The sequence below is a fragment of the Coregonus clupeaformis genome, unplaced genomic scaffold (assembly GCF_020615455.1).
Source record: "Coregonus clupeaformis isolate EN_2021a unplaced genomic scaffold, ASM2061545v1 scaf0692, whole genome shotgun sequence".
Classification (NCBI taxonomy): Eukaryota; Metazoa; Chordata; class Actinopteri; order Salmoniformes; family Salmonidae; genus Coregonus; species Coregonus clupeaformis.
The window spans coordinates 217,501-231,852 of NW_025534147.1; the positions used below are offsets into that span (position 1 = coordinate 217,501).

General features: G+C 44.2%; 1 protein-coding gene across 10 annotated transcripts in view; it reads left to right on the forward strand.

Moving 5' to 3' along the window:
• Nucleotides 1–14,352, forward strand: part of LOC121546201 (pleckstrin homology domain-containing family A member 5-like) — a 183,370-nt gene that overhangs the window by 139,552 nt on the left and 29,466 nt on the right. For all 10 annotated transcript variants that reach the window (XM_041857279.2, XM_041857280.2, XM_041857285.2 and 7 more), the window contains 6 exons: nt 1–80; nt 3,115–3,219; nt 5,035–5,107; nt 6,926–7,026; nt 9,264–9,379; nt 10,784–11,884. The exon at nt 1–80 is cut by the window's left edge and continues 62 nt beyond it. In XM_041857279.2, the coding sequence (XP_041713213.2) occupies nt 1–80; nt 3,115–3,219; nt 5,035–5,107; nt 6,926–7,026; nt 9,264–9,379; nt 10,784–11,884 (1,576 nt within the window). The remainder of the gene's footprint in view (nt 81–3,114; nt 3,220–5,034; nt 5,108–6,925; nt 7,027–9,263; nt 9,380–10,783; nt 11,885–14,352) is intronic.

The window sequence follows — 14,352 nt, forward strand, 5'->3', positions numbered from 1 at the left end:
TGAGCACCATGAGCGAGGCGTCTAACTACACAGGAGGGTCAGACTACAGCACCTACCCTGGCAGCAGCCCCGCCACACGGGTGAGAGCTCCATGTCGGCCTGTACACCCAACCCCAAATAGACCACTAGACCCATGCCCTAAGCACTAGTATAGATCTGAGAGGATTAGAAGTTGGTGTTATGCAATTATGGTGCATGTACAAGGACAGGGTTGGATTAATGTACTGTATCAATAGTGACTTGGCTAATAGGGGCCTGTGAGAGGCGAGATAGAGGTCCTAGTTCTGGGATGTTAAGAGGAGTCTTGTGGATCTCTCCCATTTTCTCCATTAGTTAAATGTTGTGAGAACTGTATTAGTCCACAGAGAGAATCAGAACAGGGACTCTACATGAGATAATATGTGCTGGATTATCCCAGCCCTATCACAGAGAGTTACAATTCTAGAATGGTCACCAAGAGATTTTATTGTTTATAAATGCTTAATAGACCAGTGTATAAATATGCATGCTTTGATCAAATGAAAAGCATGCTTTCATGAATTAATTATGTTTTACTTCTGCTTACACTGACCAAAAGTATAGCGTTGTGGCCTGTATTTATTAATGAGCTGTAATTATTGATGAGTTACCATAGAGCCCCACAGTGGAGGTGTCATAATACCCAGAAAATCTAGCGGTCAAACAGGAAATGGTTCCAATCATTTATCCACCATTAATTTTTCCCCATCGGGGATTTTAGAAACACTTAAAATAAGGGTTGTGATTCGTGTAGGCTTACCCTGGCGTGATGTTTTGATAACCATGTAAATCTCTCTCGGACAAGGTGATTTTTATCAATATATTCACCTGGAACCCCCAAACTACAAATACCATGATGATCTGGATTGGAACCATTACCCTTTTTGACTGCTAGGTTTTATGGGGATTATGACACACTGTGGAACTCTATTGTGGGTCCAGCTTACTCTAGCACTGTGACGAGGTGTGAATGAAGGAGTCAGGCGCAGGAGGTAAAATACTGAAGTCCAGAGTTTATTCCTTTTACATAAATCAAACGCCCAAAGCGTCAAACGAAACTATTACAAGGGAAAACATCCACCTTGGCATAAACACAGTGAATAGTAGCTCAACCGAGCTACACGCTCTCACAACAAACAATCACTCACAAAGACAAGGGGAACAGAGGGAACACTTATACACATACTAATTAGGGGAATGAGCACCAGGTTTGTGTGATTGACAAGACATGACAAGTGGAGTGATGAGAATGGGATCGGCAGTAGCTAGTACTCCGGTGACGACGAACGCCGAAGCCTGCCCGAACCAGCAGGGGGGGGCAGCCTCGGTGGAAGTCGTGACAAGCACTATGCTCTGCTGCTGTAGGGATGGATAGAAGATTCTAGCATGCTGTAAATTAGTCTCTCTCTTGCTCTCTCTCTTTCTCTCTCTCTGTGTATCTGTCTCTCTCTCTCTCTCTCCCTCTCTCAGTAAAGATGTTCTTGTAGAATGGGATAGTTTAATGAGGTGAATACTGTACCTCTTCCTTCTGTTGCTTTTTATCTTTATTTGTTTATTAACACCGAAGAGCCAAATGCATGTTAACGGTCTTCACCTATATTTACTGACAGAGGAGGATATTTTGAATTAATTTGTAACTCTCCTCCTCTAATTATGCATCTTCAGAAATATATTTGTATACAGTACCAGTGAAAAGTTTGGACACACATCAAAACTATGAAATAACACATATGAAATCATGTAGTAACCAAAAAAGTGTTAAACAAATCCAAATATATTTTATATTTGCGATTCTTCAAATAGCCACCCTTTGCCTTGATGACAGCTTTGCACACTCTTGGCATTATCTCAACCAGCTTCATGAGGTAGTCACCTGGAATACATTTCAATTAACAGGTGTGCCTTCTTAAAAGTTAATTTGTGGAATTTATTTAAACAACATCTCAATTGGGATTAGGTCTGTAATTTGACTAAGCCTTTACAAAACTTCAAATGTGTTGCTTTTTAACCGTTTTCATGTAGACTTGATTGTGTGTTTTGGATCATTGTCTTGCGGCATGACCCAGCTGCACTTCAGCTTCAGTTCACAGACGGATGGCCTGACATTCTCCTGTAGAATTCTCTGATACAAAGCAGAATTCATGGTTCCTTCTATTAAGGCAAGTCTTCCAGGTCCTGAGGCAGCAAAGCATCCTCAAACCATCACACTACCCCACCATGCTTGACCGTTGGTATGAGGTTCTTACTGTGAAATGCAGTGTTTGGTTTTCGCCAGACGTAATGGGACCCATCTCGTCCAAAAAGTTGACTCAAGTTTGCCAAAAAGCACCTGGAAGATCATCAAAACTCTTGGCAGAATGTTCTATGGACAGATGACTCAAAAGTCTAACTTTTTGACGACATGGGTCCCATTATGCCTGCGAAAACCAAACACTGCATTCCACAGTAAGAACCTTATACCAACGGTCAAGCATGGTGGTGGTAGTGTGATGGTTTGGGGATTATTTGATCTGAAGCTGAAGCGCAGCTGGTTCATGCAGCAAGACAATGATCCAAAACACACAAACAAGGCTACATAAAAATGGTTAAAAAGAAACAAATTAGAAGTTTTGGAACGGCCTAGTCAAAGTCCTGACCTAATCCCAATTGAGATGTTGCGGCAGGACTTGAAACAAGCAGTTCATGCTTGAAAACCCACAAATGTCGCTGAGTTAAAGAAGTTCTGCATGCTAGAGTGGGCAAAAATTCCTCCACAGCGATTTGAGAGACTGATCAACAACTACAGGAAGCATTTCCTTGCAGTCATTGCAGCTGAGGTGGCACAACCAGTTATTAAGTGTAAGGGGGCAATTACTTTTTCACACAGGGGAATTGGGTGTTGCATAACTGTTACCTAAATAAATAAAATGAGTATAATTTTTTGTTATTTGTAAACTCTAGTTCCCTTTATCTAATATTAGGTTTTGGTTGAAGATCTGATAACATTCAGTATCAAAAATAAAGAAAATCAGAAAGGGGGCAAATACTTTTTCACGGCACTGTATATTAATTATTTTACATACAGTATACTGACGATTTGTCCATTTACATTTTCAGCCTTCGAGGTCTTCCAAAAAGGTCCATAACTTTGGCAAGAGGTCCAACTCTATTAAGAGGAACCCCAATGCCCCGGCGGTCAAGAGCAACTGGCTTTACAAACAGGTATTGGAAAGTTGTACATCGTTTGTATTTCCCAGTATAGAAGAACTTGACTAAATTACTTCTTCATTGCAATTTACTCTTAAAATGGTCTACAGAATAGCAGAACCTGAGCAAATCAAATGGCTGATTGCAGTATGTATGGCAATGAGTGGTTGTTGGTGGAAGTGTGCAGCGTACACAGCCTTCCGCAGTGGGTTGATGAGAGTCTGTGTGACAGGGCTTTGTGGGGATAGCCACCTGCACATGCACACACACGTGTACACACACAAACACGCACACAGACACTCAAAGGGAACTCGACAATCTCATAGGGGTTTAATTACAGCTGCAATAATGGACACATGCAGATCTCTTCAGCAGCAGCGGTCAGCTGTGTAGCATCACACACACACACACGTCTGTTATGTTATCCAGTTATCTATATAACAGGGACATCCTCATCCTCATTCACATTCAGAAAGAGACACATTCACTTTGAATCTGTATTCCCAGACAGTGAATTTTAATCAGATTGGTTTTGGGGAGAGTTTGACCTCATCTCTTGTTATCTGGCAATTGTATTCAATCTAAATGTTGATGCATCATTTTGTCATTCTCATTTAAATAGCCTGAGTCCTTTGTTTTAGTTATTACTGATAAGGTGGCCTGGTCCCTCAAGCAAAGTGACAATCATCCTTGATTGGATGTACATTTCTCTCTTTCTTTCTCTCTCTCTCTCTCTCTCTCTCTCGATTAATCAGGTCACTTTACAGACTAGCTCGACCAACCTTGTGGTGGCTGGGCTATTTTGCTCATTATCTTTTGACCTGTACAGTGCAACTTTAGCATTTCCTCTCACTCCCCAAGCTCTGGCTGTGGGTCAATTTGTCAATGTGTCTTAAGATCCCCTAGCGCCCACCCACCCACACACACACTCACTCACTCATTAAGAACAATCAACAATAGCATCACTCAGTTTCCAACTAGAGTTGAACTGTTGTCAATAACCTTTCTCCTTCCCTCTCTACAATGCTAAATTCCCCTTTAAAAGCTGCATTGATTCTCTCTCGAAAGACTTGCCTTTTCTCCTTCTCAAACCTGACAACCAAAGCCTTCTCTTAAAGGATAAATATTTTATTTAAGATGGCAAGGCTTTTCTTTTATGCCTTTGTACTCCTACTCATGCATCAAAAGAAGCTGAATATAAAGACAAGAAAAACAACAAAGCAGTATTAGATTATTTATGTTATGAATAAAAAAGAAAGGCGACGTTGGAAGAGAAGCCATTATTGTTACAGAGAAAAGTATGGAGCACATTATCTAGAGAGTAAAGCTGACTAAAGCATGCACACACACACACACACAGCTATAAAAACAGAAAGGGGAAACTTGTCTGGGAGTTATTAAGAGATAAAGAGGGCCAATTTGCTTCAGTGGGAGGAGATAGCTGTGGTTAATTAAACCGTCTGGGATCAGAGGGAGTGTGTACGTTGCTTCCTGAACTCCGTGACAGTCTTGGGTTTGGCCACTCAGATCCGGAGGGACAGCAGGGTGTGCAGGATTTTGTTCTAGCCCAGCTCTACTTACGCACCTAATTCAACCAATCAAGGTAGGTCTAGATGAAAAGCAAGGGCAGCCTATAGGTATCCAGGACCAGGATTGAGGAACACTGCTCTATGCACTAGATTTGATAGCAAATGCTTGAATAGATGTAAGCAATATGGCAATTGTCAAAAGTCTCACCTAGCTTATCAGAGGGCAAGGAAGAGCTACTACCAAATGTTTTGCTCTGTCTCAGTATCTGACTGATGTCTCCTATCTTCTGTTTCCCTGTAGGACAGCACAGGGATGAAGCTATGGAAGAAGAGGTGGTTTGTGCTGTCTGACATGTGCCTGTTTTACTACAGAGGTGAGACACATACACACACACACACACACTCAAAACACAACACACGATCAAAGTCTGAGTATAGGACATCTACCAGGTGCTAGCAGTAAAGTGCAAACGTATTTGCTGCAGACGTAGACATAACCCAATTCTCCCAGGTTTCAGAGAGTTTCATTTCCATAAATTGTTCAATTAAACGGTCCCGGAGTGCAATCAGCTAGCTCTTTCATGACATGCCCAGAGGGGAATTTCATGTGTATTGGCAAACCAACAGACGAGAGAAGAGTTCTTAAGAGTGTTGAAGTGCTATGCTTTCTGATAACAACATCTATCTCTCTCTCACTCTCTTATCTTTTTCACTCACTTCATTTTAAGTTAAGTGCTGTCTGTCAATGAGTTTTCAGAGGTAAGGTTTTGACTAGGAATTGTGTCTATCTGAAGGCAGGAATGAAAGAATGACCCTGTCCGATTGACTGATGGTTCTGATCTGGTCAGGATCTCTGTCGCCACATAATTATCAAATCAAAACATATCAACACATCGCTTAAAGGTTAAGGTCACCGTGCTTCTTCTTTGTAGAATCTAGTGAAAACCCCATTCAAATCAAATCACATCTTATTGTTCACATGCGCCGAATACAACAGGTGTAGTAGACTTGAGAGTGCAATGCTTACTTACGAGCCCATTCCCAACAGTGCAGTTAAAAAGGAAGACAAATATTTGCTAAATAAAAAGGAAATAGTAACACAATAAAAACAATAATGAGGCTATATAGGGTGAATATGCAGGGGTACGAAGTAGGTTATTGAGGTAATACAGTATGTACATGTGGGTAGAGGAGCTGCTTTCAGAAGAAGAAGGAAGTGCTGCTTTCAGAAGAAGGTGGTGCTGCGTTCTCATTTCATCTTCTCTGTCTCTCTCCCTCTCCCCTCAGTTAATAATGCAGCAGCAGTAGAGAGAGAGAGGCAGACGCAGGGATGGAGTGCTGCAGGGAATTCTGCTGTACTTGCCTGTTTAAAGTAAACCCTGAAGCTCTGTTGGTTTTGCTGCAGTCATGCTGCACTCTACAGATGGTGTGTTACAACCCAGCTGTACGTAATGCTCTGAGCAGTAGAGGGATTGATTCCATCATTGTTTACTTGTCTGTCTTTGATGCAGTAGTATCACGGTTGAACGCTATCACACCCAAGTTAGTGTGTTTGTTTACCAAGTTGCACTGTTAGGATTCAATTTGACTGTGAAATGATAGATGATTGGCAAAGCGGCCCGAGGAGAAACGGTTTTGTTCTTCTGTCTGTTTTGGGTACCCTACTGTGTAACATGCTGTAAGCCCGGGATTTGGTGGTTCTTAGTGAAAAAAGAAAGTGAATGTCCCGCCATGCTCAACCCTCCCTGCCATGCTTTGATAAACTCCAGCTTAAGTGATCCTATCTGAGACGGTTAGCCCACCCAGACCAAAGATAAAGGTGCCTACGAAGTTCTGACGCATTTTGTGTCCGGTACATCCTGTGTCCTGTTAGCAGCTTGCCGAGCCATCACACCCTGTCCAAAGATAAAGGTGCCTACAAAGTTCTGACGCATTCTGTGTCCGGTACATCCTGTGTCCTGTTAGCAGCTTGTCGAGCCATCACACCCTGTCCAAAGATAAAGGTGCCTACAAAGTTCTGACGCATTCTGTGTCCGGTACATCCTGTGTCCACTATCCTGTTAGAATGCTGATAGTTCCCCTCCTCTGATCTCTCCCGACTTTCCCCCACCAGATGGACCATAATGTACTATTCCAAAGCCTGTATCAACATTATAAACCATATCTGACTATTCTTCTTTTCTGTCCTGTAGATGAGAAGGAGGAGGGTATCCTGGGTAGTATCCTGCTGCCCAGCTTCCACATCTCCATGCTGTCTGTCGACGACCACATCAGCAGGAAATACGCCTTCAAGGTCAGTACTGTACACACACAGTCCTATAAAGGACGCCGCGCTTCCGCGCGTAGACATCCTAGGTGGTTGCAATGCGGAGCCCGAAAAATTACTTGGGGAAATCTTTTTAGGGGGGTACTTGTTTCCGAAAATCCTGTTACTGAAGGCAAATCTATAATCCTTAACTCCTTGTTCGTTGGTCCGGATTGTATAATGTGTGGATATCTGTATAGAAAGTGTCTGAATCTAAATTTTCTCCAAACCGGCACCTATAACCCGACTGTGACAGTGGTAGGCTACGCGGAACCACGTCTTCCTACTATCTACCACAGCAGAGTTATTGCTTTTTGTAGGGAGTTATTGTAGTGCTATGTATCAACAGCCATTGTCAGACAATCTAATATGGGTAGGAAGTTATGATGTGCTTCGATTGGTCCCCCCGCCCACTCCGCTTCCTTCCATTGAAAGTGAATGGCTTCCGTTATTTCACCGCGCTATGCTGCTTTGTAGTATAAACACACTAACACACACACTTCTCTTCGCTTTTGGTCTTTCCTTTCAGAGAATCTCTGAAAATGCTTTTGTATATGGAGAGCTCTTTATGTGTAGATCCATGATAAAGTCAAATGATTTTCTAGTCTCGGTAGGCAATAGGAGCAAGATGGACAGAGGGAAAATACTGAAAGAGAGACACAATGCTATATCCACCTTCTGAGCATGTTAGCCTCACATACTCTTTCACACAAGTCATCACTGTAAGCGCTGATTCACTCCTACACATTGACGCCATCTATAACACAGTAACAAACCCATCCGTTCCCAAATGGCACCCTATTCCCTATATACAGTGAGGGAAAAAAGTATTTGATCCCCTGCTGATTTTGTACGTTTTCCCACTGACAAAGACATGATCAGTCTATAATTTTAATGGTAGGTTTATTTGAACAGTGAGAGACAGGATAACAACAAAAAAATCCAGAAAAACGCATGTAAAATTTTTTGCATTTTAATGAGGGAAATAAGTATTTGACCCCTCTGCAAAACATGACTTAGTACTTTGTGGCAAAACCCTTGTTGGCAATCACAGAGGTCAGACGTTTCTTGTAGTTGGTCACCAGGTTTGCACACATCTCAGGAGGGATTTTGTCCCACTCCTCTTTGCAGATCTTCTCCAAGTCATTAAGGTTTCTGTCACGATCGTCGGGAACAGAGGACCAAGGCGCAGCGTTGAAGGCAAACATATTTATTAATTGATGATCACGAACAAAAACAACAAACGATAACGTGACGTCCACGGTCTAACTCAAACCACACTGGAACAAGATCCCACAACCACTGTGGGAAAACAGCCTGTCTAAATGTGGTTCCCAATCAGAGACAACCAGCAACAGCTGACACTCGTTGCCTCTGATTGAGAACCACTCTGGCCAACATAGAAATTCAACAACTAGAATATCCAAAGGAAACTCACACCCTGGCTCAACATACAAGTGTCCCCAGGGCGTGACAGTTTCGAGCCTGAAGTTTGGCAACTCGAACCTTCAGCTCCCTCCACAGATTTTCTATGGGATTAAGGTCTGGAGACTGGCTAGGCCACTCCAGGACCGTAATGTGCTTCTTCTTGAGCCACTCCTTTGTTGCCTTGGCCGTGTGTTTTGGGTCATTGTCATGCTGGAATACCCATCCACAACCCATTTTCCCTCATTAAAATGCAAATCAATTTATAACATTTTTGACATGCGATTTTCTGTTTTTTTTTGTTGTTATTCTGTCTCTCACTGTTCAAATAAACCTACCATTAAAATTATAGACTGATCATTTCTTTGTCAGTGGGCAAACTTACAAAATCAGCAGGGGATCAAATACTTTTTTCCCTCACTGTAGTACACCAGCCCCGGTCGAAAGTAGTGCACTATACAGGGAATAGGGTGCCAATTGGGACACAACCTTAGTGCCAGTTCTCTGCCTCTGCAGCAGGAAACAAGAGTAGTACTCAGCTTGGAGTGTCTCCCTGTCGCTCATATTTATGGACCCAAGCCTTAGCATAGGTAATTAAAGTTAGCTACACAGCCTTGGAGTGGTAGGGATGCACACACACATTCACGCTCAGACACACAGGCGCGTGTGCAGTGTGCACACACACACACAGACAGATGCACGCACACACACACCTCTTCCAAAGAAGGTGATGTAAACACTCCCTGCAGTCTTGCCAAGGTCACCCCTCACACTCCTCTGTCTCGCTCTCTCCCTGCTAGGCGACCCACTCCAACATGAGGACATACTACTTCTGCACAGACACGGCCAAAGACATGGAGTCCTGGATGAAAGTGATGACGGATGCAGCCATGGTCCACATAGAGCCGATCAGGAGGTGGGCAGACCCAGAGAGAACCGCCCACAAACCCAAATCCCTTCTATAGTAACCAGACTTGATTGTTTGACCTATGGCATTTAAGCTACCAACTGAACCGTGTAATCTACCAACAGTGATTGCATTTGTTTTGTAAGCAAACTGACAGCCGTGAGTGACTGCAGTATTTCTTGCAGAAGCGAGAAATCGCATCAATTTAGAAGACAATTACCAGATGTGGTGTTGAAGATGCATAGCTGGGAACAAGAAGCTATAGCTTAAGGGTTATACAGCACAGCAATGGTTTCCATCTTCACTGCCTCCAGTCAAACTTACTTTCTTTCTTCTGTTGATGTGGCACATCAGAGGCAACAAAATCGAAGCCTTAGTTCTTCTTGCTTCTGCACTTCACCCTCGATATAACAAAATACCTTTAGTGCTGTTGGTAATTGCAGAGTTTTAGCTGCGAGCTGTTTGTGAAGGCTTATCGACATGGCCATTCAATGATTTATACTCTGGAGAGACTCAGACCGTAACACCGACTCTTCACAGTCCTGTAAGCACAGCACACCAGCAGTCCTAGCTTCATCATTGTGGTGTGATGCTGTGGAGGTATGTCTGTATGTCTGCACAAGTTACTTCAGCACTGCTCTCATCTTAAAGGGATGCTGTGTGGCACAAACACACACTCAGGCCACTGCGTGCTTTAATTACACAGAACTACTGTGTCTGTGAACTCCAGAGCCAAAGTCTGGCAATAGAAATTGGAAATACTGCCATTACTGTACCTTTACCTCACTGAGAAATACTAGGAAAACCCCAGGTAGAAATACATAGAGGTACTTGAGCATTAGATTAGCAGTCCCAAGTGGCCGTCACTGTGACTTGTCCCTGAGTGCAGTAGGCGGTAAAGGACTGCGGCTAGCCTAGAATTGAGCCATTTTCCCCTGGATTACCAGACCTGTTAATGGCCTTTCTGTAACAGCAGTGGATGGCTGCTCTGTCAAAGTAGCCATGTCTCACTGAGCCCTCAGAGTGCTGTGGGCGGACAGTGATGTTTTAAAAACCTCTCACTTCTCTTCCTCTTCTCCTCTCTGGTCCCCCGAGGCAGGCAGGCAGGCAGTCAGGCAGGTTGGAGGAGAGGAGAGGTAGCAGTAGAGCCCTAAGCCTGACACCCACACAGCAGGAGTCCATTGTTGGAATGTGAAGATATGTTTTGCCTGGTAATGGCTTATTGGTGACATTGTTCTTTATCTTCATCTTTTGATCATTCTTCTGTCTTTTTTTCCTTTCTCTTACCGTTTCCAATCCCTCTCTCATTCTCTCCCTCCTTTTCTCTTGTCCATCACTCTCTCTCCCTCACTTCTCTCTCTCTCTCCCTCCTCTCTCTCTCTCTCTCTCTCTCTCTCTCTCACTCTCTCCCAGACTGGAGAAGTTGAAGGTGGACCGCGGCGGTCCCCAGGAGGTGAACAACATCCTGAACCACAACCGGGTGCTGACCCGACCGGAGATCCAGAACAACGAGAGGAACCGTGAGCCGCGCCAGCCCTCCCTCACCCGCAGCATGGACCGCACGGACGGGGACAGGAAACACAAAGACCCCGAGAAACACAACACCCTCCAGAGAGAGAGGGAACGCTACACCCTGCAGAAAGACGGAGAGAGATACTCCCTTCAGAAAGACGGGGTGAGCTACACGCTACAGAGAGACGGAGAGAGGTACCTGTTGCAGAAAGACGGAGAGAGGTACGCCCTGCAAAAAGACGGGGAGCGGTATTCCTTGCAGAAAGATGGAAGCGAACGATATGCTGTGCAGAAAGATGTTCAGATGGAGAAATATGCACCTCAGAAAGACGGGGAGAAGTACTTGGTACAGAAAGATGGAGAGAGATATGCACTGCAAAAAGAAGGAGAGAGATACACCCTCCAGAAAGATGGACAGAAATACAACCTCCAGAAAGGGGTAGAGAGACAGGCGTCTATGACTGAGAAAGATTGGTCAGATCGTTATGGGACCCTTGATGAAAGACAGAAGTATAAAACCCTACGGGAAGGGAGTAAGTGTGGTACCCTGAGGGATGGAGATAAGTATGGGACACTCGATAAGTATGGTACCCTTAGGGAAGTGGATAAGTATGGAACCCTCCGTGAAGGGAACAAGTATGGATTCCAGAGGGATGGCAGTGCTGAGAGGCCTCTGACTAAGATCAACAGCATCAAGCTCCAACCAGCCCAGGCAGCAGCCATCGCAGCAGCAGTTACAGCCTCCCGCCAAGGCCAGGCCTCCCAGCACATGGCCCCACCACAGATCAACGGCTCTGGGGAGCGGGCTGGAGACCACAGCCCAGGGGAGGTGGTAGGTACGCTGGGGAGAGGATCAGGAAAGACCCAGGACCCGCCTCAGAACCAGACCCAGATCCAGCAGGCCCAGGAGCCAGAGAGGAGTCTGACCAGAACCAACTCCATGAAGCAGCTGGAGAACTGGGTTAGGACCCAGAGAACACAAGAGGATGACGATACCAGGAGGTAAAGGGGTGTGTGTGTGTGTCTGTCTGTCTGTCTGTCTGTCTGTCTGTCTGTCTGTCTGCATGTGTGCGTGTTTTGGGGTGGTGTGTGTGTGTGTTGGGGTTGGTTGTGTTTCTGTCTGTCTACCTTTATTGGTCTGTACATACCCATGTCTCTCTGAAATCTGTTACTGTTCTCTCAGATAGTGCAAACTCATTGTCAAAGCAAACCACCTCGGTGTGTCTGCAGTGCACTCTGTCAGTGAGTCAGCCAGCCATCTAGAGTTTAGGTTGTCTCTCTAACAGCACCGGACAGCCAGAGACATAGAAATAAAAAAACATCCATATCTCCCAGACCTCTTTATCTTGACCATACCCCTCTCTCTCTCTCTCCTTCCTTCCTCTCTCCCTCTCTCTCTTCCTCTCTCTCTCTCTCTCGCCTCTTTCATTGTCTCTCTCTCTCGCCTCTTTCACTGTCTCTGCTCAGTGCTCTAGCATCCCTGGCCTGGGGTTACCCGCGAGAGCTAAAAGCTTTTCATGTCACCGATGTATGTCGCTGTCAGGGATCATACACTCATTTTGCTGGGCTTGTTTGAGAACAGGAGCGAGGGAATGTTTGCTCCCTGTCTCTTCACTCTCCTCCTCTCCTCCTCCCATTCCTTTAGATGAATAAGTTATGGACCTGTGTCCCTGTTACTGCTCAGTGCTCCTACTGCATCATTATCAGTCCTCTATAACAGCCGAGGGAATAGGAGGGAAACTTCCTGCTGACATGTTTTGGGTGCGTCTCAAATGGCTCCCTATTCCCTATGTAGTGCACTCCTTTTGACAAGGGCCAATAGGGCTCTGGTCAAAAGTAGTGCTCTACATAGGGAATAGGGTGCCATTTGGGATGCATTCTTTATCAGGGTGTAAATACTGATTCCCTCTCTGGCCTCTCTGTGTTATCCCAACAATCAGGTGTTCTCTCGTATCCAATTCCCTTTGACGGAGAAAGTGTGTGCATAGCCATAGCAGCACAAAGCAAACGCTCGGTCCCAAGCTTCTATTTGAACTGTGGGCTCAGGGTGAGATATTAAAACTGTTGTACTGTGTGGAATATAGATCAATGAAATCCATATGCATTGCACCTAGTACAGGACTTTATTATGATGTATTTGAAGATGGCTGTCCAGTGAAGGTACTGGCTATAGCTCACTAGGCTCTACTGATGACCTATGTGCCTGTGTTTGTAGAACATAAGCTATGGATGTAAACTTTATGCCCCTGTGCTTGTATGCTATTGGCTGTGTTTGAGGTTCTGCCCTCTTTACCACTGAACTCTCTCTGTCCCTACTCTAGCTGTGAATTTACTGTACTAGGCCAATATTAGGAGCCCAGACATTCAGCCTGCAGCCTCTACTATAGCCTAGTCTCAGAGCCAGCGAGAATACAGATTAGAGCCAGCGCCCTACTTTCCCTTTTCCCTCCCCATTAAACTGCATTTGTTTACGGCAATTAATCCTCTGAAAAGAGGAAGGACTCTGATGCTAAACAGCACAAACAAAGGACTGGTTCAAATGAGCCCCCTGTTCTTTTAATGTCCCCTGTCTCTTTTAGCTTACTGTTGTAATGGCAAATGGACTCTTACCATGCAGTTGTAGTAGGCCTATATACTGTCAGACTATGTCTCATCCTCAAGGGGATATGTTTTTATTTATCGTATACAGGCTAGTTTCTGGATACGATTTTGAGACTTCATAAAGGTCGTTGGTGTCTTTGTGTCTGATACTTAGTCTTGTAAATAAGTACAGTCACTCCACTGGAATGTACAGTGACTTATTAGCTAGAAAGTACTGTACATTCGGCGAATCAGTGACTCATATTAACACTAGTAGCCAATCAGATCTTACTGTAATGAGGTCATGACCTATCCATGCTCCTCCTCTCCTGATAAAGACCTGAGTGTGTCTGTGATATGGTAATGACCCAGCCATTCATTGTGTCTCCTAGGTATATAAAGGAAAGGTAAAGTTAAAGCTGGGACTTATTAGCATAATGCTTTAATTAGATAAACACACAGGTAATTAGCGGTGGCAGGTAGTCTAGCGGTTAAGAGCATTGGGCCAGTAACCGAAAGGTCGATGGTTCGATTCCCTGAGCCGACTATGTGAAAAATCTGTCGATGTGCCCTTGAGCAGAGCACTTAACCCTAATTGGTCCTGTAAGTCACTTTGGATAAGAGCGTCTGCTTAATGACTAAAATGTAAATGTAGGTAATTCATATTCTCAACCAGCGGGTAGAGCATGTTTTGCATACCGACCCAAATTTAGCATGCCGGTCCAAAAATCTAAAAAAATGTTAAGAATCGCCGGTTCACATTTTTTTATGCTCATATTACATTATTTCTACCTACCGAAAAATATATATATATATTTTGTGACAACAGTGTCGAACTATATATAACTGTGTTGACAGTCATTGATCTACAAGTAATTTTGTAAGCCGAA